This window comes from Benincasa hispida, chromosome 4 (genome assembly GCF_027475165.1).
Source record: "Benincasa hispida cultivar pf3 chromosome 4, pf3_genome.v1.1, whole genome shotgun sequence".
NCBI lineage: Eukaryota > Viridiplantae > Streptophyta > Magnoliopsida > Cucurbitales > Cucurbitaceae > Benincasa > Benincasa hispida.
Window position 1 is genome coordinate 29,568,582 of NC_143481.1, and position 26,805 is coordinate 29,595,386.

At 38.6% G+C, this 26,805-nt stretch overlaps 1 protein-coding gene across 2 annotated transcripts; it reads left to right on the forward strand.

The window, feature by feature from the left end:
• The first annotated feature begins 279 nt into the window (after positions 1-279).
• Positions 280-26,805, forward strand: LOC120075341 (U-box domain-containing protein 44-like). Of its 2 annotated transcripts, XR_016529246.1 has the most exons (5): positions 280-953; positions 1,119-1,701; positions 1,793-2,102; positions 24,813-26,681; positions 26,712-26,805. XR_016529246.1 is itself a non-coding variant. In XM_039028641.2 (4 exons), the coding sequence occupies exons 2-4, from the start codon at positions 1,138-1,140 to the stop codon at positions 26,402-26,404; spliced, it is 2,466 nt and encodes an 821-aa protein (XP_038884569.2). In that variant the 5' UTR covers positions 280-953; positions 1,119-1,137; the 3' UTR covers positions 26,405-26,805. The 2 variants fall into 2 exon arrangements, 1 of the variants encoding a protein (XP_038884569.2); XM_039028641.2 differs by having other exon boundaries at positions 24,813-26,805.

A 26,805-nucleotide genomic window follows, 5' to 3' on the forward strand; every position in this document is an offset into this window, starting at 1 on the left:
AGTACAAACAAAGTGAACAAGGCATCCTAAAATTAATTAGAAATATAAAAAGGTATTTTAGTAATCATTCAATTACACGTTGTTAAACACAATGAAAAATAATTTGATATAGATAGGTAAACGAGGCCTAAAAATAAAGGTATTTTGATTTCTTTTAAAAAATTTAGAAGTATTATTAAGTGTAATAGTATTGTTTAAGGATAAAGTTTAAAAATATTTTCCATAAAAGTGAAACATAAAACACACCTTTTTAATTATCGAGGTACACATGAATCACATAACATATCCTTTAGTAAAAGATTCAAGTCGACTAAAAAAAAGGAACAATGATCTTTCTAATATGAAAAGATAAGAACAAAAACACAAAAGAGAAACCCTTTCAAAAAAGAAAAAAAAGAGGAAAAGAAACAAAAAGAGTTGAGTGGGAACAGATGGTCAGAGGGTAGAGCTGGAACTCGTCGCAACACAGCCGCTCGGGTCTGAGAATGGTGGGGTCTCTCTTCCATCTCTCGTCAAGTTTCTCTGCTGCGGCTTGCGGCTTCTCTCTCTCTTACGGTCAAATCCTCTCTCTCTCTCTCTCTCTCTCTCTCTCTCGCTCTCTCTTCTTTTGGTTGTTTGGAAGCTCCTGTTGCTTCCCCCAAATCACATCCCTTCCTTGTTCCTCGTATACCACCATCGCATCTCACTGCGACCTCACAAAACTCCCAATTCCACCTCCACCAACGACAATTTCACTCCTATCATTCTTCCCTCTTTCATGGGTAACAGCCAATTACCCTCTAATGGAGTCCACTTTGGTCAACGAGCCTTCCTGGATTGTTCTTCCAGGAAATTAGTCTTACCCTGATTCTTCCCCACTGAAAGGAATCGCCAGCCTTTTCAAAATTTTTTAATGTGCTTGCTTTTACCTTCCCCTGCCACGCGTGATCACGATTGGGTCGCAGCCATTGCAGGTTTGATTTGATGGTTGTTGCTATTGCTTTTGTTTTGTTTTGTTTTGTTCAATCCTGAAATGTTTTTTAGATGTTATTGCGTTTGTTGGGATTGGTATTTTCTTTAGTCCATTTGGGTTTCTCGTTCTACTGTGTAGTCAATCTTGTGCTGGCTCTGTTTCTCAGGGCTTGATTTATAGATCGGATGGCAGAGAGTAAAGAGAGTTGGGATGGAAGTTATGATGACTCCGGAAGTATATCAGATGACAGCAGTTATTATGCGAGACTGCATATTGAACCTATTTATGACTCGTTTTTGTGCCCTTTAACGAAGCAAGTAATGCGGGATCCTGTTACTATAGAAAGTGGGCAAACCTTTGAACGCGCGGCCATTGAAATGTGGTTCAAGGAATGCAAGGAAAGTAGAAGGAGGCCAATCTGTCCAATGACACTAAAAGAATTAAGAAACACGGATCTGAATCCCAGTATTGCTCTGCGGAATACTATTGAAGAGTGGACTGCTAGGAATGAAGCTGTTCAGCTAGATATGGCTCGTAAGTCACTTAACTTGGGAAGTCCAGAAAAAGAAACTTTGGGATCTTTAAAGTATGTTCAGCATGTCTGCCAAAAGGGTTTGTCAAGGCACATCGCACGAAATGCTGGGTTAATCCCTATGATTGTTAGCTTGTTGAAGAGCACCAGCCGAAAAGTCCAGTTTAGAGCTTTGGAAACCCTTCGAATTGTGGTACAAGAAGACAATGAGTGTAAGGTTGTCATTCGTGGGTTAGCATGATTTCATTGGCATGTTGAACTCAGTTATGCTTTCGGAGTTTTTGTGAACCGCTTGTTTCATTTGGCAGGATATATTAGCTGAAGGTGACACTCTTCACACAGTAGTAAAGTTCTTGCGTCATGAGCATTCAAAGGAGAAGGAGGAAGCTGTAGCTTTGCTGTATGAGCTTTCCAAGTCTGAAGCCTTGTGTGAAGAGATTGGTTCAGTTAATGGGGCTATTCTTATATTAGTTGGAATGTCGAGCAGCAAATCTGAGAACATCTCCACAGTTGAAAATGCTGATAGAACATTAGAAAACCTGGAGAAGTGTGAGAATAACATTCGACAAATGGCTGAATATGGTAGACTGAAGCCTCTTCTGACACAGATTCTTGAAGGTACATACATGATCTTCAGTTGTAGAGTTATTATTAGTTCTTAGTAGTTCCCATTTGGTATTTGCTTCTTTTGAAAAAAGGTGAGGAAGCAAACATTTCTTATCGTTGCTTGCATGCAGGTGAAGGTTCAATTCACTTAAAAAAGTATTTTTTTCCCATGTTTTCTGTACAATACTTAAACAAATTTCTAATGAAACATAGTTGCATAAATACACACCGAACCCTATCCTGTGGTATACTTGTTCTAAGTTAAATTTGGAAGACCCATTAGAATGTGCATGTCAAACCCATATCTACTGCGAACCCTATCCTGTGGTATACTTGTTCTAAGTTAAATTTGGAAGACCCGTTAGAATGTGCATGTCAAACCCATATCTACTGCTATAGGAGTAATTTTTCATTATTGGAGTCCCTTCTTATAACTATTCTATAGGAGGTGTTTGTAACTATTCTATAGGAGGTGTTTTGCATAGTTGGAGTCCCTTCTTATAGTGGGTTCTCCTCCTTTTTTCTGGGTTGGTTTTTGTTGCCCCTGTGTTCTTTCATTTTTTTCTCAATGAAAGTGGTTCTTTCTTATAAAAAAAAAAGCCCCGTATCTAGTGCTGGTTATCTGCTGGACATTCTCACACTTGCCTTGGGGATTTGTAGGTGCTTCCTAGTTCCTAGACCCTACCTACAGGAAATATTTTACTGAATGCTGTACTTCACCCTTGCCTCTTTTACTGGTAATCAAGTCCAATGTGGAAAGAATTTATAGTACTCTCCTAATGAAACATGCACTATAGTTTGAGCAATATATCGGTGTTACTTGTTAGATATGTAACCAACGTAGACAGACACGTGATTTGTAAGGTCTAATTTTCTTTCTTTCTCTCTCTCTCTTTTTTTTCCCTGATATGAAGTTTTTGTAGTTTGATTTTAAAGATATGTAGACATGCACGAGACTTGTTTAGAGGAGATAGACAACAACCATATACCCGGAAAAGTGGAGTTCTGGAGACCAATTGAAGAAAAGTTTACAAGGACATTTGAAAAAATTTGTGCCTGTCTAGGAGTGCTTTAACTTTGTGTACCTTAGTCTTGGAAAGCTTGCTAACTTAATGTATGTCAAGTGTTCCTAATGGCAAGGAAGGATGCTAGGAAAGAAGATAAGGGAATTTCTTCGAATGGCAGCAGGCAAGGGAAATCAAGTTACCTGATTCATGGAAAGCAGTTTCATAATCACTAGAGGGAGGAGGCAATTCGAGAAAAAGAAATCTAGCCTTACTGATAAAATGGTTTTGGGGGATCCACTTGAATCTACAGATCTATGGAATTAAAGTAATAGTAAATATAGAGGGACATTTGGTTTGTTGGTTGGAAAACCTATATTCATGTAGTTTGAGATTAACAAATTTGGACTATGACAAACCAAGAGAACAACTTGAGGCAGTATTGGAACCGTTGAAAATCACAAGAAAATCACACTGCTTCTTTCTCGAAGCTCTTTGATGTTGAGTTGGTGGGGATTTTCATGAAAGGGCTGAAAACAAAAAATCGGGTATGTGGTAATGGGCTAGGTGGTATTCTGATGTAAATTCAGCGACCAGTGGTCTACTCCTATAAATTCTTTAATAGCAAGCCCAACAAATATCAATTTATTAAACGGAATTGATAGCTAGGGTGTTTGTAGTATAGAAATGTAGTCAATATTTATTGAGAAGGAAGTTTCTTATATGGTTATAGGCACAAATCAGAGAAGTCTACAGAATCTGTTGGTTAGTGTTGATCATCAAAGGCGGCTGATATGAGGAGGTATGCTTATTTTCTATTTTTTATTTTTTTTGATAAGACACAATTCCACTGATGGAATGAAATGATTCGTAGAGATACAAAACGGGATCCCATTTTATAGGGAATACATAACATTTCTCCAATTTGTAACAATGAAATTTAATTTGTAATTCTTGAAAGGTTGTGAATGTTTACACCAAAATAGCCGTCTCTAAAACTTCAGTAGAGGATCTATTTGGCCTTGAAAGATTATGGAGTTCCTTTCATGCCAAATCTGCCGAAAGACAACTCTAACAATATTCTACCGTACAACGTCTCTCTGATTTAAACGAGCGATCAATTAAAAGCATCTGAAGCCAGCCAAGCGAATTGAGGGGGGGGGGTTGGGGTGTGGGAATTGCCGTAGGTGCCTTTTCACAATTTATGCTGAAGTAATCCAGATTCTATTTAGTTGTGAGAGTATTATCTAGGTGAATTGACACTATATTGGACAACGATCCTCTTTTCATTCAGTTTATATAATCCTCGTGTAATTTTGTTTACTAGGAAAAGATATGAAAGAAAATGTACCCTAAAATGCAATGGAAAAAATGCGCTCTCTCCCATCTTGCCCTCATGGCTGCCTGACCCACTATCATCTTTTCTGATAACATATTTGTCAACTAGAATGCCTTTGTTTTACCCACAGTTAGTCTTTGATGGCAGCCTAAACGCTTTCTTCCAAAATAGAAAAAAAAATGTATTTGCAGTGGAGTTTGACAAACGGTATAAAGGAAGGGTGGAGAAATAACAGAGATGCATTGGAAAAGATATTTCTTTATTTTTGTTGAAGAAGCGGTTGAACCAATGAAAAAGGGAGGTCTTTTGACACTTTTTTGAACATACCATCTACCTCACTATGACTTGGTGCAAATGTACATCGTTTTCCAATCATATGATCTTACATCTCTCTTGACCAATTGGAGAAATCTTTTGTAACTCCTTTGGTTAGGGCTAAGTGCCCTCCTTTTGTAAATTTCATACATCAAAGAAATTTGTTCCTTATAAATATATATATATATATATTGAAAAGTAAAGAGAAAGGAGAAGAGAATAGACAAAGCTTACGTGGAAAACCCTAACACAGAGAGAAAAAATCACGATAGAGAAGTTTTTATTTTTTTAATGTCATACATACAAGAGACCCCAACCTCAGATATAAATAGATTGAGGAGAAACCCTAATTAAGTAGGCATAAAATAAAAAGACAAAAATGTCCTTAGGGCTAAAGCACCATAATTTCAACACTCCCCCTCAAGTTGGGTCGTAGATATCAGTGAGACCTAACTTGCTAACACATGCTTCAAAGGTCTGTCTCGGTAATCCTTTGGTGAGAACATCTGCAACCTGTTGGCCTGAAGGAACGTAGGGAATACAAATAACGACGTGGTCTAACTTCTCTTTAATAAAGTGTTTGTTAATCTCAACATGTTTGGTTCTATCGTGTTGCACAAGATTGTTGGCAATACTGATGACAGCCTTATTATCACAATGCAGTTTCATGGGACCAGGATTGTCCTAGTGAAGATCAAACAAAACTTTCTGTAAACATATTTCTTCACACACTCCCAGACTCATAGCCCTATACTCCGCCTCAGCATTACTCCTAGCAACTACACCCTATTTTTCTTACTCCACCAGGTAACCAAATTTCCCCATACAAAGGTACAATATCCCGAGGTCGACTTTCTATCGGTCACTGATCTTGCCCAATCTGAGTTAGTATACGCTTCGATGCTCCGTTTGTCATGTTTTCTGAAAACTAAGCCCTTTCATGGGGTGGATTTCAAATATCTTAGAATTCGAGTTACCACTTCCATATGTTCCTCATACGAACTCTACATGAATTGACTCACCATACTCACAGCATATGATATATCAGGTCTGGTATGAGATAGGTAAATCAATTTTCCCACAAGACGTTGATACCTCTCTTTATTTACAGGAACTCCCTCCGTAGTATTTCTTAGTTTGCTATTGACTTCAATAGGAGTGTCAACGGGTTTACATCCAGTCATTCCTGTTTCCTTTAACAAGTTCAGCATATATTTTCATTGAGACACGGATATCCCTGCTTTCGATCTCGCCACTTCCATCCCAAGAAAATATCTCAAACTGCCAAGATCTTTAATCTCAAATTCGCTTGCCATCCTCTGTTTCAACTTAACAATCTCTATCGTATCATCACCTGACAAAATGATGTCGTCGACGTAAACAACCAGAACAGTAATCTTCCCTGACAATGATCATTTGGTGAACAGGATATGATCAGAATGCCCTTGAACAAACCCTTGGGATTTAACAAACATCGTGAATCTATTGAACCACGCTCTCAGAGACTGTTTTAACCCATATAAGGACTTTCTGAGTTTGTAGACATGGTTCCCAAACTTTGCTTTGAAACCCGGAGGAGGACTCGTGTAGACCTCTTCTTCTAACTTACCATTTAGGAAGACATTTTTTACATTCAGTTGATGTAGAGGCCAGTCCTGATTCACAGCAACAGACAGAAGAACTCGGATCGTGTTGAACTTAGCTAATGGAGAAAAAGTTTCTGAATAGTCAATCCCATACGTCTGAGTGAACCCTAACTTGGCCTTGTATCTTTCGAGCGTTCCATCAGATTTATACTTCATTGTGAACACTCATTTGCACCCAACTGTTTTGTGATCTTTAGGGAGGGCCACCAGATCCTAAGTTTTATTTGCTTCGAGGGCTCTCAATTCTTCCATAACTGCCGCTTTCCACTTGGGAACTTCCATGGTTGTGCGCACACTGGTAGGTATTGCTAGAGCATCCAGTTGGGTAGTGAAGGATTTAAAACCAGGAGACAAATTACTATAGGTCAGAAAGCTATGCATTGGATACTAGGTGCATGACTTGGTTCCTTTCCGTAGAGCGATTGGCATATCAAGAGTGGTATCATAATCGCTAGATTTTTCTAGCCTCTTTCTAGTATCAGGACATTGACTCTACTCAATCTTTTGTGGCAGGTTCTCATTCTCCTGAGGATCCTCCAGCAACTCATTATCATCTGTAGTTTCAACCTTCTCTGAGCTCGTCTCACCATCTTCTACACACCAATCTTTCCTTCAAGAACACTATCTAAAACAATAGGATCTTAAACTTGAATTGGTGTTGGTTTCGATTCTTGGATGTCAAAGGTTAAAATGCCACAATAAATAATCATTTTCAGAAATAGTAAATGACGATAAAAGACTAGTCCTAAACAAATTCCTAGAGGAAGCATCATTATAAAGGAAATAGAGGCCCATGTCATATCGAGCAGTGCCAATTGTCGTCCCCGAGTTTAAGTCTTGAAACAAAGCAGCATCTAGTGAGAAGATAACTCTACAGTTCAAATCTTTGGTTATTTTACTGATAGACAATAGATTGTAAGAAATCTTCGGCACATGTAGCACATTTTGTAAAACTAATCCTTGAAACGGGGACAAACGACCTTTTCCTGCAACAGGAGCGAAGGACCCATTTGCAATTTGAATCCTCTCATTTCCAGCACTCGGACAATATGAGAGGAATCGATCGGATGAGTCAATCAAGTGATCGATCGCTCCTGAATCTAGAATCCATAATTCATTCCCTTCAACAAAGAAACTAAAGGATTGAGGGTTACTTGATTGAACGACTGTTTTGATCCCTACGGTACTTGAGTCACCCAGGTAGGTCACCTGAGGTTGTGCGATCTCCTCAACAGATTCACTCACAAGAGCCCGGCCAGACTTCGACTTGTCATTCGGAGGGCGACGTTTGCCATTGGGAGGCCGACCATGTAGTGTCCAGCACTGGTCCTTTGTGTGCCATGACTTTTTGTAATGTTCACATACCAGAAGTGTTTTGCCATTCTGCTTGTCGTAGTCCGATCCAGAGGATTTCACCCCAAAAGCAGCCGACTCCATAGTGGTAACAGCAGAGCTATTCATAGCACTCGATCTATCTTCCTCCAACCGGACCTCAGAGCAGACCTCCATGAGAGACGGTATCAGCTTTTGCCTTAGAATTCGACTTCGAACTGTGTCAAAATTTGGGTGCAATCCCATAAGGAAGTCATAAACACGATCAATTTCTTCCATCTTCGAATACTGAATTCCGTCATGTAAGCAAATCTAGATGATCTCTCGACATAAATCCATCTCCTGCCATAATAAGGACATCTTGTAGAAGTATGACGTTATATCTATGCTCCCTTGTTTGCACTCATGGACCTGTTTATGTAGAGTATACAGACGTGATGCGTTCTATCTTTTAGAATATAACCTCTGGACCGCATCCCAAATATCTCGTGCAGTGGCTGAATAGAGCAGGGGTTTTCCAATTTGAGGTTCCATGCTGCTGATTAACATCAACCGAAGTAACGAATCCTCTCCCTTCCAGACACGCTCTTGGGGATCCCTAGGGCTTGGTTGCGGTATTTCTCCGGTCAAGTACCCGAATTTATGGCGTCCTTCAAGGACCATTTTAACGGTTTGGGATTAGGAGAAGTAATTCTGGCCATTCAGCTTCTCTTCTGTGATCATCCCTGTAGAGTTTCCTATGGTCCCAGATAAAATATTTGCAGTAGGTAAAGTAGGAAAAACTGTTGAATAGATTGGAAGACTGGAAGACTCGAAAACTCATGGCCATTCAGATTCGCCCCAAAAGCTGCCATCTATTGTTGGAGACTTGCCAATTGCTATTGGAGTTCCCCGTGGGATTCCGATGTTGGATGTTTTTGCCCATAGGAGATTAGGATGGAATTTTCTCCCATGGAGTTACCCATTTGATACCGAGGCTGAACAGGGGCATGCGGGAGATATTGCTCCTGAACAGGTGCAACCGGAGAGGCATTAAAGGATAGGTTGATCGGCGGCTCTGGGTACTATCCACAACGCTCGACGCTGCTGCTGGATGAAGCCGCAACTTTGTAACGCGAGAACGAATTGGTGCTATTGGGTGCGATTGGCTGGCTACTGGACGCGAGAAGGGATCCGATCGACTGACTCGATTCGGCTGGAATAGAATCGCCCGATGGTTTCTGCGGTTGGGAGATCCGTGGTGTGACGGTTGGAACAAATTCGCTCGGCGTCTGGGTGATCTGCAATCCGGCTATCGGACTAAAACTACTCGATGGCGCGGCTCCCTGGACGACCAGCGGCGCGATTGCTGGGTTGAAACCGCTTGACAGCTGGGCTCCCATCAGCTGTTGTTGTTGCGTCGGGTTTAGGACCATCTGGAGATATCGATCCACGACAGCCTAGATCATGACTATATTGGTTGCTTCTGCGTCATTCCATCACCTACCAAGGTTGATGACTTAATTTCTTCTATTGGGGCTAGGGTTTCATCATCTTGCTCTGATACCATATTCAAAAGTAAAGAGAAAGGAGAAGAGAATAAACAAAGCTTACATGGAAAACCCTAACATAGGGAGAAAAAACCACAATAGAGAAGTTTTTATTATTTTAATGTCATACATACAAGAGACCCAACCCTAGATATAAATAGATTGAGGAGAAACCCTAATTAAGTAGGCATAAAGTAAAAAGACAAAAATGCCATTAGGGCTAAAGCACCATATTTCAACAATAGATATTTTCATGGAAGAAGTGGCAGGCAATATGGATTATAGATCTGATTGCGAACCTTCTTCATACCCCTCGATCACATAAGTTCTTTAGACGAACAATAAAGGTAACATATAGAGGGGATTGCCATTAAACTTGACATTGAGAAAGCTTTTAACGAAGTTGATTGAGAGTTTCTTGATGAACTATTGAAAGTTAAAAGGCTTTTAACACTAAGTTGTCATTTGGTTTAAGGTTTTGTAGATGTCTGAGAATAAAAGGTGATTGGGAATAAGATATCTGGGAATCAAAGATGACTGTGTTTCGTTGTGCATGGGTAATGCTATCAAAATTTTATGAACAAAATTTATGTTTGTATTTAATTCATGAAATTAAGTATGATAATCTTATATAAATGTAATACATTAATTAATTAAAAAGTAAATATCATTCAATATATTTCTAAAAGTTAATTAATTAAGGATCAATAATAATTATAATTATAATATTTAAAAATTAAGTAATTTATAATTAAAATTATCACTTATTCTTAATTAATTAAAATTAATCAATTAATATATTAAATGAGCGTCAAATTAATTATAATCTAATACTTAATCTTTTTATAATTAATTAAGTTCAACATTAGTCATTTTAGTTTTAATTAAATAATATAAGAAAATATATTTTAATAAACACTATATTATATAAAAAGTAAAAAATGAGATAAAAATATGATATGTTAATAAAGAATATTAATAAAAAATACTAAATTTTTTTTATATGTCTATAACGAAAGATCAAATTAAAATTAATCTCAATAAATAATTGTTTGATTTTTAAAAAAAAATCAATTATAGTTATTGAAAATAAATTTCTGCACTAATAAAATTTAACTAAACCTAGTTTACTAAACAAATATATTTAAGATATTGTTAGCTAATTAATTAATTGTTTATGTAAAAAAAATAATTGCATTCATTTAATAACTTTTTATTGTGAAAATAAGTTAGGTAAATATTTTAATAGATTATCATTGATTTATTAAAAAATATTTATATTAATTTTATTAAATTAATATTAATTAACTAAGTAATTAATTATATTCAAAATGAAATTATATAAAAAATTAAAAACAAATGGAGAAGGGAAAAACCTACAGTTTTGGAAGGGAGTAAAAAACCCTTGTCTGTGGGTAATGAGGATGCTTGTGAATAGTTTATTCTCAGGCAAAATGTTGAAACCTGTAAAACAAACATGAGTTTTGTATGCCAATGTCAATTACCATGCAGAAAACCCTCCAAACAAACGACCCCTAAGTGGAGACATTGAATTCGAGGTTGAATTTCCCCCCCCCCCCCGTCCAATTTCTCCATCATTATAAACGGCATGCCTAGAGGGAAAATCAAAGCTTCGAGAGGACTTAGACAAAGTGATCTTTTATCTCCCTTCCTCTTCATCATTTAGATTGTCTTTGTAGAATCTTTTCATTAACATCTAGAAATCGATTCATATGTGGTGATACTATACCAAGGACATCCATCAACAAAAATCACCTCCTTTCTGCTATGGATACAATTCTTTCCTCAACCACATCGAGAGGAAGATTGATAATCTCATCAACCTGGTTAGTCTTTTTGAGGATTCCTCCGGTCTCAATATTAATAGGCATTAATCTAAATTCTTGGGTATTAGCTGTGAAGAGGTTTGGGTTGAGAATATTGCAATTAAATATGATTGTAAGATGGATAAATGGCCAACTACATACCTGGGGCTCCCTTTTTATGGTAAGCCATAATTTATAACTTTCTGGCAGCTCATCTTGGAAAAGATTGATAAACATCTTCACTCATGTCAACACAATCATCTCTCCAAAGGTGGTAGATTGACTCTCTTGAATGCCACGCTATTCAATTTACCTATCTAATTTTTTATCACTATACCATGTGCCAACTAAAGTTGTCAAGGACATTGAATAAAGCTTCATGAATTTTTTGAGGTCCGGATACAGGGAGAGTAAGTTGTCTCACCTTATGGAAATGGGATAACCTCAAGAGGCCTTCGGGTTGGGAATCACAGATATTAAACAACAAAATAAGTCTTAAATTGAATGGAACAAAAATTTGTATTTCAATAATTGTAATGTAAGATACATAGCCTTCTTATATAGGAGAAAGACTCCTATATAAAAGGAAAGAATCATAAAATAAAATAATAAGTGATTATACAGCTAATTAACATACCGACAATAAGGCCCTCCTTGCAAAATGGATTTGGCCTTTTCACCTAGAAAATGATGCCCTTTGGAGTATTTTGATCAAAGCTAAGTATGGTTGCCATCAAGGTTGCTAAATTGTGAAACAAACATGTATATAAATTGAATTTTAGTGTATCATGTATGGTAAGTTTTGATTTGATAGATAACATTTAAATATAAATATAAATATAAGTACAAAAGCTTATAATAGAGAAATAGCTAATCATACATTAAATGAATCCAAAATATATATGAAAACATAAACTATCTTCAAAGTTCAAAATAGCAAAGAAAAGAAAAGATCCAACTAACTTCAAAATAAGTATAGAAATACATTAAAAACAATAGAATTTCTTTAAACATCCAACTAACTTCAAATGAAAAGCCTTCATTTTTTTAAAAAAATGAAAAGGCTTATGACTACATGTGGAGAAGATAAAAGTAGGGAAAAAAAAAAAAGAAAGGGAAAGGAAAATTAAAAGTCTTGGTGCACTGAAGATGGAGAGATAAAGGTAAGAAAATCAAGATTTGGCAATTAAAAAGAAAATGAAAAGTCTGAAACGTGAATGGAGGAAGAATGGAGGATAAAAGTGGTCGCATGTTTATTGATGTTTTGAATTATGAATTATATTTATTGAAAAATAAGGGAAAGGAAGATAAACACTAGGTTTACGTGGAAAAACCTAGGTCAGGGAGAAAAAACCACGATAGGAGAATTTTATTAATTTTTGTCACGCTTACAAAACACCCAAGACTCAGATATAAATAGATATGACAGAAACCTAAAAATATTAGGATCACATAAAAAGACTAAAACGCCCTTGGGGCAAAAACTCCTTATTTCAACACTCCCCCTCAAGTTGGGGCATAAATAACACAAGTGTCGAAGCTCTGTCTTAGTAACCCTTTTGTGAGAACGTCAGCAACCTATTGACTCGAAGGAAGGTAGGGAATACAAATGCTGCCACTGTCTAGTTTCTCTTTAATAAAGTGTGTATCAATCTCCACATGTTTGGTTCTATCATGTTGCACTAGATTGTTGGTAATACTGATAGTTGTCTTATTATCACAATAAAGTTTCATTGGACCATGACTGTCCTGGTGAAGATCAAACAAAATTTTCTTCAATCATATCTCCACATATTCCCAGACTCATAGCCTTGTATTCTGCCTTAGCGCTACTTCGAGCAACCACACCTTGTTTCTTACTTCGCCAGGTAACGAGATTGCCCCACACAAAGGTACAATATTCTGAAGTTGATTTTCTATCTGTAATGGGTCCTGTCCAATCTAAGTCAGTATAAGCTTCAATGCATCTATTGTCATGTTTTCTAAACATTAAGCCCTTTCCAGGAGTAGACTTCAAATACCTCAGAATCGGAATAATAGCCTTCATATGTTTCTCGTATGGAGCTTGCATGAACTGACTGACCATGCTGACAGCATAGGATATGTCTGGTCTAGTGTGAGACAGGTAAATCAATTTCCCTACGAGACTTTACCTGCGAGACGCTGGTACCTTTCTTTATTCACTGGAACCCCTTCAACAGAATCTTCCAGTTTAGTATTGACTTCAACAGGAGTATCAACAGGTTTACACCTCGTCATCCCTGATTCCCTCAACAGGTCCAGAGTGTATTTTCGTTGAGACAGATATTTCGTCCTTCGATCTTGCTACCTCCATACCAAGAAAATATCTCAGACTACCAAGGTCTTTGATCTCGAATTCATCTTCCATTCTCTGCTTTAATCTGTCAATTTCTGCTATATCGTCTCCTGACAAAACTATATCATCAACGTATACAATCAGAACAACAATCTTCCCAGATTCGGGTCTCTTCGTGTATAGAGTATGATCAAAATATCCCTGTACAAAACCTTGGGACTTAACGAAGGTAGTGAATCTATTGAACCACGCTCTCGGAGACTGTTTTAAGCCGTATAAGGACTTCCTGAGTTTGTAGATCCGATTGCCAAATTTTGCTTCAAACCCAGGAAGAGAGCTCATATTGACCTCTTCTTCTAACTCACCATTCAGGAAAGCATTCTTTACATCAAGTTGATGGAGGGGCCAGTCTCTGTTAACTGCAACGGAGAGAAGGACCCGAATTGTGTTCAGTTTTGCTATTGGAGAGAAAGTTTCTGAGTAATCAATCCCATATGTTTAAGTGAACCCTTTAGCAACCAGTCTGGCCTTGTATCTATCAAGAGTCCCGTCAGACTTATACTTGACAGTGAACACCCATTTGCATCTAACTGTTTTGTGACCCTTGGGAAGAGTAACAAGATCCCATGTCTTATTTATTTCGAGAGCTTTCATTTCTTCCATGACAGTAGCTCTCCACTCGGGAACTTCCATGGTCGCATGCACACTGGTTGGTATTGTCACAGTATCCAAATTGGTGGTGAAGACTTTAAACCCAGGCGACAAGTTACTGTAAGTCAGAAAAACTATGCATGGAATGTTTGGTACACAATCTAGTCCCTTTTCGTAGGGCAATTGGTTTGGTACACAATCTAGTCCCTTTTCGTAGGGCAATTGGTATATCAAGGAAGGCATCATAATCTCCTATTTTTCCAGACTCCTCATCAACACAGGGATGGTGATCACGCTTGCTTATTTGTGGCAAGACCTCACTCTCCCGAGTCTCTCTTGGTGACTCATTACAACTTGTAGGTTTGTCCTCGTCTAGAGTCATCCCATTAATTTCACCCCTTTCCGTTATATCACCTTCAATACACTTAGTTTTACTTCCAGAAGTATCATTAGAAACAGGGGACGCTTGAACCTGAGCAGGTACCGGTTCTGATTTTTGGGCAATCCCCGATGTAGCAACAGGAGCCACTATTTCCTTTCTAAGATTCTTCTTGTAGATGTTATCTAGGGTACTTGTTTTGTAGGAAAGACTAGGTCAGACACAGGAGGGACAGGGTTTGTGTCAGGAGTAGGCTCGAAGTTTATAGGAATAGAGTAGGTAGATGAGTTAGCCTCTTCGCTAGAGTTCTCCCCCTGAAGAGGACTAACGGGAAAAAAGGGCTGATCCTCAAGGAACGTAACATCCATAGTGATAAAATACTTCCATGAGGATGGATGGAAACACTTATAGCCCCAATGGTGAAGAGGATACCCCACAAAGACACATTTCTGAGCACGAGGAGCAAACTTTGTTTGGTGAGGGCTGTGGCTATTAACAAAGGTAGTACACTCGAACACACGAAGAGGGATATCTGGAAAGAGACGTGTAGACATGAAAAATTCTTTAAAGCACTCGAGAGGTGTTTGGAACTTAAGAACACGTGATGACATACGATTGATGAGGTGAACTGCAGTGAGAATAGCGTCTCCCCAAAGGTACGAGGGAAAGGATGTAAGAAGCATGAGAGATCGAGCAACTTTTATAAGGTGGCGATTTTTTATTCAGCTACTTCGTTTTGCCGAGGAGTATAGGCACATGAGTTTTGATGGATAATTCCTTTTGAATTCAAGAACTCACGAAGAGTGTTATTAACAAACTCCCGCCCATTATCACTCCGAAGGATAGCAATCTTAGTATTGAACTGGGTTTCAACCGTAGTATAGAACTGTTGGAAAACAGATGATACTTTTGACTTATCAGCAAGAAGAGAAGAAACACCCATGTAAGACGGGTGTGGTTGTCAATGAAGGTGACAAACCATCGCTTGCCGGATAAGGTAGTAATGTTCGATGGGCCCCAAACATCACTATGAACCAAGTGGAAAGGTTGGGAAGGTTTATAAGGTTGTGAGGGAAAGGTCACCCTGGGTTGTTTGGCACATATACAGACATCACAAGACAAAGAGGAAATATCCAGATTAGAAAATAAATGTGGAAACAAATATTTCATATATTGAAAGTTCAGATGACCAAGGCAAAAATGCCATAACAAAGTCTTTTTCAGAAATTGTAAATGACAATAACAAACTAGTCTTAAACGAGCTACTAGAGGTAGTATCTTCAGAAATGAAATAGAGGCCCCTATCATGCCGGATAGTGCCAATCGTCGTCCCTAAGCTCAATTCTGAAATGAAACATCATCAGGTGAGAAGATAACTCTGTAGTTCAAATCTCTGGTTATTTTACTTATAGACAACAAACTATAAGAAACTTTAGGCTCGTGCAGAACATTTTGTAAAACCAACCCTAGAAAAGGAGACAAATGACCTTTTCCAGTAAAGGACCTATCTACGATTCGAATTCTCTTATTTCTAGCACACGGAGAGTACGGGAGGAATCGATCAGATGATCCAGTCAGATGATCGGTCGCTCCTGAATCCAATATCCAAGTATCTTTTCCCTCAATAAGAAGACTAAGAGATTGATTGGTACCTGATTGAGCAACTGTACTGATTCCAATAGTACTTGGGTCACTCGGGTTGGTCACTTGAGACTAGGAGGCATCATCAGCAGTTTCACTCACGAGGGCTCGGCCAAACTTTGATTTCTCATTTGAAGATCGATGTTTGCCATTCGTGGGTCGACTATGTAGTTTCCAGCATTGATCCTTTGTGTGCCATGGTTTCTTACAATGCTCACATATCGGAGGCGATTTGCCACTCTGCTTGTCATTCTCTGATCCGGATGATTTTACCCCAAATGCAGCAGAGTCCACAGCTGTAACCACAGAACCGTTCATAGCACTTGTCATATCTTCCTCCAATCGAACTTCAGAGCAAACCACCATAAGGGACAATATCGACCTTTGTCCCAGTATTCTACTGAGAACTGTATCAAATTTTGAATTCAATCCAGCAAGGAAGTCATAGACGCGATCAGTCTCCTCAATCTTTGAATACTGGACCCCGCCACACGAGCAATTTCAGACAATTTCTCAGCATAAATCCATCTCTTGCCATAATAAAGACAGCTTATTAAAGTATGAGGTCACGTCCATGGTCCCTTGTTTGCATTCATAGACTTGTTTTCGCAATGTATATAGATGCGAGGCATTCTGTCTTTTTTAATACAGCTTCTGGACCGCATCCCAAATGTCTTGAGTAGTGGTAGAATACAGCAAGGGCTTTCCGATCTGAGGTTCCATGCTATTAATCAACATTGAGCGGAGTAGGGAGTCTTCACCCTTCCAAACCCGTTCTTGAGGGTCCCCAGGGTTCGGTCTTGGTATTTCGCCAGTCAGATATCCGAAATTATGTCGCCCTTTGATAACCATTCTTTTGAGACCAAGGAAAATAAATCTGGCCATTTAGTTTCTCTACTGTGATTATTCCTGCAGAATTCCCCACAGACCTAGATGTTTGCAGTAGGTAAATTAGGAAAGGCTGTTACTGGAGTTTCTACGTATATAGGCAAACTTGAAGATAAATTTGGATTAGGGTTGTCTGATGGTTGGATGTGGTCCCAAAAAGCGACCCAAGTTCTGCAATCTGTTGTTGAATTCCAATCGAAGAGACACCCATTGGTCCTAAACCTCCATAGTTGATCGACCCATGAGTTGGAGAAGGTTGCTGCCCATTCGGACCTGAAGGATGAAGCTGACCCATAGGCTCAGCGGCTTGGGCGTGAGGCTATTCGATCGGAGGCTGCACGTGTCGTGGTTGGAGCCCTAGATGAGCCGCGACTTGGAGAGCATTGAGCAGGGCAGGGGCAGGGTTGAAGCTCAACGCTAGCTGGGTCGGAGCCACGTTGGTGGACGAGTTGGCCTGCCTAGGAGCGGCACCAAAGCTGGACATCGACTGGGTTGGAGCCGTGCTGGTGGACAGGTCGGCTTGCCTTGAGTGACGCCCGAACGGCTCGACGCTGAGCGACAGCACGATCGGCGGTTGTTGGACTTGTGTGTTGGTGGTCTAAGTCGGCTGGGTCTAGGTTTGTTGGGTCGTGAGGCTGGCAGACTGTGCGCCAAGTTGCTGGAACATGTGCGGCGCGGCTGGGCTTCCAATCGGCTGCTGAGGGTTGAGAATCGACTTGAGGTGACGATCAACGGCAGCCTGGATCGCAGCGGTGTTCGTTCCTCTGCCATTGGTCCATCACCTGCTAGGGTTGATGACTGAATTATTCTATCGAGCCTAGGGTTTCATCCCCTGCTCTAATACCATATTGAAGAATAAGGGAAAGGAAGATAAACATCAGGTTTACGTGGAAAACCCTAGGTCAAGGAGAAAAAACCACGATAGGAGAATTTTATTAATTTTTGTCATGCTTACAAAACAATCAAGACTCATGTATAATAAATAGATCTGACAGAAACCTAAAATAGTAGGAACACGTAAAAGAACTAAAACGTCCTTAGGGCAAAAACTCCTTATTTCAACAATATTAATTAATCACATGGATCTAGAAGGTTAGTTTATGTCTCTTCTTCAATATGGCCGAATGGGAGTTTGAATCTCTTCATTTTCCCTCTTTCTTCTTCTTTGGAATGGAAACAAAGTTACAAAACAACACTTCTTCTTTGGTGCCAGTCTCGCTAAGTTTTGAAGTTTCGTTTTCGATTTTCTTTTCTTTTCTTTTTTTCTTTTTTTTTTTTTCTTTTTAATAATTTTGGAAAGAATGCTTTTACTTCGGCGCTAGTAATGCTGCAACTTGAAACGATACTCTTTCTTTCTTTTCTTTTTCTTTTTTATTTTTAATTACTGAATTGGAAGTTCTGGTTCTAAATTAGTCACATGATTCAGTATCTTGAATTGTGTGGTACATGTTATCTGCGATTCCGAACCCCAATTTAATTGTTTTCCCTTCTTTCCGATATGTATAGTATAATACATTTTTTTTTTAATCTTTTAATCTTTTATTATATTTTTTAATAGAAACAACTACTTTCGTTGAGAAAAAATAAAATAACACAAAGGCATAAAAAAAAAAAGAAGCCCACAAAACATCCCTTCTAAAGAAAGGATTCCAACTAAGTAAGGTGTTACCTATAGAATAATTACAAAAAAGCCTCGATACCTAAGCCTAAAGAGAAACATGAAACCTTTCGAAGGACCAAACCTCATTAGGGTCTCTATTCTTGCCTCTGAACACTCTATTGTTCCTTTCCCCCCAAATATCCCACAACATAGCACACACCCCAACAAACCACAAAAAATGGTCTCTCTCTGAAAAGGCAAATGGAGGAGGAACTCCCTAATCGTCGCACTAATATCCCTCTGCCCGGTTATCTGAACATCAAACTCTTGCAGGAAACAACTTCAAGCATACCTCGCAAACTAACAGCCCCAAAGAAGGTAATCTAGATCTTCCTCTGCCTTCCAACACAACATACAACAAAAAGAACCCATTGGTTGGAATTGCTCTTGCCCAAATAGGGTAAAATTCCTTCTTCGCGAAGTGACAAACTCGTCTTATTACCATGAACAGATTGCAGAAACGTTACCCTTGGCTCTTTTTATCTCCTTCCTGGTTTTGCCTTTGCCAAAGCAACAATGGAACTGTCCAACACTTATTCTTTGATTTTCCCTTTACAAAAGGCATTTGGTCGAAGTTTTTTACAACTTTCAATTGGTTTGTGGGTCTCCCTAACGACATAGAGTTGGCTCTGTTTGATGTTAATCGATCTACCATTCAAGAACATTAAAAGAGCGTTTGTGGATTTGCATTATTAGTGCTATTTTGTGGAAGATTTGGGATGCCAGAATGCAAGAATCTTCAAGGAAAAAAGCAAAACTATAGGAGACATCATTGATTTTACCATCGTTAATGTATTTTTTTGGTGTAAGGATATACCAGCTTTAAAGAGCTATTGTTTTCACTTTTTCTTTCCTCACTACAAATTGGAAACATCTTTTTGTATTCCCTATAATATGGGCCCATTTGTATCAGTGGATATCCTTGGATATTTCATTCAATCAATGAAATTGTTTTTTATAAGAAAAAATTGTCTTATCCAAAAAAAAAAAAATTATAGTGTGGATCTTTTCAAGAATATAAGAGATTGCTTCGGTGGTTACATTGATTACTTAGAAGATTATTTTCACGCTCATTGGTTGTTTGGAAGTTGGAATCAAAACAAAGGGGAACTATTTTCTTTATATTCCGACAAAGGTGAAAGTTGGTGATGAAATGGTCTTTATTGATCAGGCTTCAATTTCGAAAACCTTTTGTAACTACTCTACATACAGTATTATGCATAGTTGGAGTTCCTTTCTTTATTAGAAGGTGCTTTTTTTGGATACTCATGTATTCTTTCATTTTTTTTTTCAATGAAAGTTATTGTTTTCATCTAAAAAAAGAAATGGTCTTTATTGGGCAAGTTAGCTCCTACCAAGATCCAAACCTGTTGATTCGAAAGGTGGCCAGAATCCATGGTTGCATTTTGTTGAAAGCGACAGAGACTTTCTACAGTGGCTCAATGTGTCCTGGCCCAAACTCGGTTGATAAGTGGCATGTTCAAAATGGTTTGTTTTGTCCCACAATTTTGTCCAAGGAGATGGAGAGGGATAAAAAACATAGGATCTCAGGCAACAAAAAAGCAAGTGGTAGGGGTCGAGATTTTTAAAATATTTCAAACCAAGATTCAGACTGATAAAGGATGTCAGAAAAGGACGCTGGAAAGGTGTTTTAAATGGGCCCATCCAATGGTCTTCAATTAGGCATTAAGTGAAAGATAAGAAAGAGGTGAAAGGCCAAGGGACAATTATGCGGAAATTGTTAAAGGAAAGTTCTTGAAACGGAGGAAAAGCCAAAGCCAAAGCCAGAAAGAGTGTCTCCTTCGCTAAACAAAATCAAGTGAACATCCTAAAAAAGGAGTGATATGCTCTTCATCAAACACTTCCTCGCCCAAAAACAACCATAATACAAAAGAGGAAAGGAAAAGGAGTGGACACGACTTTTGAATCCTCCATGTCTAGTATCCCTTGCAAGACAGATGATGATTTGCTAACTGACGGAAAAGACAAAAGAGATGATGATAAAGTTTTTTGTAGTTTCCTGGTGTGTGTGTGGTGTTGTGGGATATTTGGGGAGAGAGGAACAATAGAGTGTTCAAAGGTAGGGGTAGGGACTCCGGTGAGTTTTGGTCCTTAGTGAGATTTCATGTGTCGCTTTGGGCTATGGTTTTAAAGCTTTTTTGTGATTATTCTCTTCGTAACATCCTACTTAAGTGGAACCCCTTGCTTTAGAAGGGGTGTTTTGGTGGGTTTTTCTTTTTGTATGCTTGTATTCTTTCATTTTTTTTCTCAATGAAAGTAGTTGATTCCATTTAAAAAAAAGGAAAAAAAGAAAAAGAAAGAGAGAGGACGATAGAGTTGATTTATCACAATCTTTATTCAGTGGTATTGATTATGGCCGGGAGACAGTTGTCCCCAGCACATGACATCAAATATGGAATTAGTGGAATTTGAGGGCAACAAGGAGCAACCTCTGTCCATGCTGAAGTTTAGAGAGGCTAACATAGCAACGATAGTTGACGGGGAGGAAGGAGATTCTAATGCAAAGTACCTTAACTATCCTTTCATGCAAGAATTCACCGGAAATTATGCATTAGACCCATTGTTTAGAAGGAAAATAATGTGGGCAAAGATAGTGCAGCTAGTAGAAAAAGCAAAGAGAGTTAACAGGCCTTTTGTTGACGTGGAAGGAAAAAGCTCAAGCAGACTTGGAGGCTGAACTAGAGGCAGAAATAACGGGTAGTAGTAGAGAATAGGGTCTGAACAATTCTTTATGAAGATTGCATCTTGGAAATGTAAGAGGTATTAGAGCCCTTATCAAGGATACTTTGTGGAGAAAGATTATCAAATCGGTTGGGTGTCCTTTGACGTTGAAGGCTCTTTTGGAAGCATTTTAGTGATGTGAAAGGAAAACAGAGTTGAATTTTTTGAGTCAGTGATCGGAGTTTTCTCGATCTTTATCTGCTTTAGTTCTCATCCGTTGTTTAAGGTGTGGTTCTCTAGCGTCTATGACCCCTCTTCCACTTGAGGGAGAGGGTTAATTTTGGCAAGAAATCAGAGATGTTTTTTGGATATGTCAAGTATCGTGGTGTCTTTGTGGTGAAATCTGTGTTGCTAGATGGCTGGAAGAGAAATTGGGGGAGGGAGAAGCACAGAGAGTATGAAGAAGTTTAATACTTTAATTCTTAATCTTGATTTTGTGTATATTCCGCTTAGTAAAAAAGCTTATTTACTTTGTCTAATTTGAGAACTAACCCCGTTTGTTCGAGATTGGACAAACTATGTCTCTGAGAAATGAATTGATGCTTTTAAGAAGGTTTTGACAAACAGAATAACCCATATTACCTTTTGATTATTCCCCATCATGTTGAAAATGGAGATGCTTAATTGGGGTTCCTTTCCCTTTCCCTTTCCCTTCGGATTCAAGATGTGTGGCTGGCAAGCTTTTCCCAACCATCTTTTTCCATGATGACTTTCCATGAGGGTCCTGCCACACTCCAAATTGGCACCCAAAAAATTAACTTCAGCCAAAGAATTGTTCTTGCCTTTTAATGGCTCTGATACGAAAGCATATTTATCTGGTCCAATTTTTGTACATTCACTAAAAACCATTGATTATACCACCCCACAACCCTTGCACCTATCCGTTTTCAGTGATGAACCTGTTGAAGTCCATCAACAACCATGAGTAATTTTCCCTCCTCTCCCATATGACCTGCACTCACCATCTCACAACCCAATTGCCCCCCAACCAGCCACTATGATCATTCTAAACTAACCCATTTACCTTTCCCCCCGCCAAGCCCATCCACCTTGCCTAGCTCAATATGTATCCCTTTGAAATCTTCGTGACATGGCTGATGTACTTACTGACCATGGCCTCAGTACTATGGCTATTCCTTCCATAACGCCACCACCAAAACCTAAGAGATTGTACTCTAATGGGAAGAAAAACAGGTTGCTATGAGAATTTCACAAACCTTTAATCGCTGATCAATTATGATAAATCTTTTTTATTTATTTTTAGGTAGTGGACGGAGTTCTTCCATTCATTCTATCCTATTCACTGGTACTTATCACTGATACGGGAAAAATTTTGTACTTTCTTTTGTCCCGGTCCATGGTCTAAACGAGTCGCACATACACCCTAGTACATGTTCCTCGACGCTGAGGGCATCCCCGAAGGGCGGGCGATTTGGTGACATTTCTGATTGGCTGTCTTGTGTTTCTAATAAGTTGTTTAATAGTTGGCATGGTGAATTGTATACATAATGAGTTGGTTTAGATCAATCCTAACCGGATTGATACTTTGGCTATTTTCGAGGGAGCTTTTACTAATCAATGAAGTTCATCATTTGGATTGTACGTGGATTGTTTTCTTGGAAAAAATGTGCTTTGGCTAACCAATTATTGCAAAACACAACCTTGATATTGTTCTTTAAGAAAATTGTTGGGTATTGATTTTCATATGACTAGATCCATTTGGAGCTCCTCTCACATTGGCTGGAAAACACTTGATGCAATTAGCTCTTCTGGGGTATATTAATACTTAGGAGTGAACCGAAGTCAGAAAGATGGTGAAGATAGAAAGATGTAAAATGGATTGTCAATGCAAGAAACCCACTTATATGGAGAGGCCCAACAAAACAACAATCCAAGGAACATCAAACCAATGCAAATCCCCAAAGTGAAACATCACCGAACCAAAGCATCCTTCGGTCAACCAAAAAAATAGTGACACTTGAGAGGAAGAAAAGCCAATAGAGAATCGACGAGCTAGATCAAGCTGACAACGAACCAAAGCATCCTTCACCAATGGCTTGTTTTTCTTTGTCTTGGCGGAATGGCCATAATACAAAGGCCATTTTCTCTGAACCAAGGACATATTTTTATTGAGATATTTATGTTCCTTGCTCACTTCAATTCCTAGGAAATACGTGAGTCTCTAGTTCTTTCAAATCAAACTCCTTGGTGATATTTCTTTTGATACTCCTTTTTTCGAGTTCATTGTACCAATCAAAACGCCATATTTACTTCGTCCTCTAACTGATACTTATGGACCGAGTCAATTGAATTGCTTATTCATTCTAATTGACCTATGGGCTCTGATTTGCATGGATAGAATATTAGAGATAGTGGGTTATATGGGAAAGTTTTTGGCTGATGTTTGAGGTTTCATCACGATTGATTTCAGACATGATTAAATAAAGCTCAAAGGAAAAAGACACAATGGGTAATGGTATAAGGGTTGTGATAGAGCCATGGTCACGAGCATGGAATCTTTGGTGGAAACACGGAAGAAAAAAAGGCTGGGGGTATAGTTGTGATACCATAAAAACAGGGTATTTTCTCTCATTTTATTGTGTGAAGAAGCATCGTCAGCCCTTAGATATAAAAGTAGCATTGGATTAAACTTTGACTGGTGGGAAGAAAATGACTGAAAATCAGAAACTTAAGAGCTGAAAGGAAAAGGAAACAAACTGCGGCTCCCATACCCAAAAAGATTTCTGAACAGATTTTTCCATATCATTGATGGTAAAAATAGTAAAAGGAAGAAAAGGAAGAGACCTGCATCTGCAGATTTTTCCATTTTCAACATCTACGTGAAAACCTGCATGTGCAAATGTAGTTTAAAAAAAAAATAGGAAGGACAAAAAAAAAAAGAAAAGAAAGTAAGAAAGATATGATAAAAAAACACAACGATGGATAGTTGAAAACAGAATGCAAAACAAACTGAATTGTAGTAACGGGAAATGATATTTGAGCTTTGTTATTTATTTTCTTGGATATTGCTTTTGTTTCATGCATCTGTTGAATGTTGTTGCATAGGATTCTAGGAGAAGCTTAATTAGTAATTTGAAAGGTTAAATTTTCTTTTGTTTCATGACATCTGTTGCAATAGAAATACATGTGTTTAAGCTTTTTAAATTTTTTTTATTAAAAAAAACTGTGTATAAGGCTTACGATTGAGTTATTTCATGATGTGTCTGTGTTCAATCATTCTTGTCAGTCTCTAAATTGATTCTCTCCCTACCGAGTAAATTGCCAACATTACTACCTCAGTAAAGGAAGTTCTTCAACATTAAAATGATGACTGTGTTTCTTTATGGTAGATATTGTTTTTGAACTTCTGGATAGGTTCGGAGTGGAGTTATCCTCACTGTTTCGATGATTTTTTTTTTAATAACTTCACATCCTTCAATGGCATTGTTACAGGCCCGCCAGAAACTAAACATTCCATGGCTGCACATTTGGGTGAGCTAGTTCTAAATAATGATGTAAAACTCTTTGTGGCTCAGACTGTGGGGTCGTCTCTAATTAATATCATGAGAAGTGGTGATAAGCAGTCAAAAGAAGCTGCATTAAAAGCCTTGAACCAGATATCGTCTTTTGAGGCTAGTGCAAGAGTTTTGGTTCAGGAAGGGATACTTCCACCTCTCGTTAAGGATCTTTTCGCAGTTGGTTCAAATCCACTTCCCATGAAACTAAAAGAAGTATCTGCAACCATTCTTGCCAATGTTGTGAGCTCAGGTTGTGATTTCAATTCCATTCCAGTGGAACCTAATAATCAGACTACACTTGTCTCTGAAGATACTGTCCATAACCTGCTACAACTCATTAGCAATACCGGTCCAGCTATCGAATGCAAGCTTCTCCAGGTTCTTGTTGGACTTACAAGTTCTCCTTCAACTATTTCAAGTATTGTTGATGCCATTAGAAGCTCAGGTGCAGTTATCAGTTTGGTTCAATTCATTGAAGCCCCACAGCTGGACTTGCGTGTTTCTGCTATAAAGCTCCTCCAGAACATCTCCCCACACTTAAGCCAGGAGCTAGCAGATGCGCTACGTGGTTCAGTTGGCCAGCTGAGCAGTTTATTTAGAATTATAGCAGAAAATACTGGAATCACAGAAGAACAAGCAGCTGCGGTAGGGCTTCTAGCTGATCTTCCTGAAATGGATTTTGGCCTCTCCAGGCAGATGCTTGATGAAGGAGCTTTTGAGTTGGTCTACCTTAGAATTGTTCAACTCCGCCAAGGGGAGACTAGGGGTGGCCGATTTTTAACACCATTCCTTGAAGGCCTTGTTCGAATTCTTGCGAGGATTACATTTTTAGTGGGTGCTGTTGAGCCTGGTGCTCTTGAATTTTGTCGCAGTCACAATCTTGCTGCTTTATTCATTGAACTGCTTCAGTCTAATGGACTCGAGAATGTGCAGATGGCTTCAGCCATGGCATTGGAAAACTTATCTCAAGAATCCAAAAATTTGACTCAGATACCTACGCTTCCGGAACCTGGATTTTGTGCCTCAATTTTTCCATGTCTCTGTGCAGAACCAGTGCTGACAGGGCTGTGTCCTCTCCACCGGGGTACGTGTTCTTTGAGGGAAAGTTTTTGTCTTTTGGAAGGTAAGGCAGTGGACAAATTGGTAGCCCTTTTAGATCACACAAATGAGAAGGTTGTCGAGGCAGCGCTTGCGGCACTATCTACTTTATTGGATGATGGGGTTGATGTTGAAAAGGGGGTTAAAATTTTGGACGATGCAGATGGAGTTCAGCCTATATTTAATGTGTTGCTTGAAAACCGTACAGAGAATCTGATGAGAAGGGCCGTTTGGACAGTCGAGAGGCTGTTGCGCATGGAGGACATCGCCATCGAATTCTCAAATAATCCAAAGGTGAGTACAGCGCTTGTTGATGCCTTCCAGCATGGTGACTACAGAACTAGGCAAATTGCTGAGCGTGCCTTAAGACATGTTGATAAGTTACCCAATTTCTCCAATATATTTCCTAATCCTAGTAATTTGGGATAACCTTATTTCTTCTACATAATGCTCGTCCAATTATTTGTGGCTTTTGTTGCCCTTTGCAAATGGAATTTTCTTTCCTTTTCTTTTTTCCTTATCATTATTTCTTATTTTGGTTCGTGAGATTCTAGCCTAAGTATTGGAGGTAGATATCGATGTATAAAGTCTCCAGCTCTTTAGTCTTATCAGGAATTTGATTTGTTGAGTGGTTCTAGCCTGTAAGTTCTTTTGTCGTCAATCAAATAAACTGCATATCAAGTTAGGGATGCAATGTTGGTGAAAGGTGGTGTTTTGGATGCAATGTTGGTGAAAGGTGGTGTTTTTCTAAGTTTTTAATTTTCTGGAGGATTGTTTGTCAATGGATTTGTACTTTAATAGATTGAGTTTCTTGACCCACTTTCCTAAAA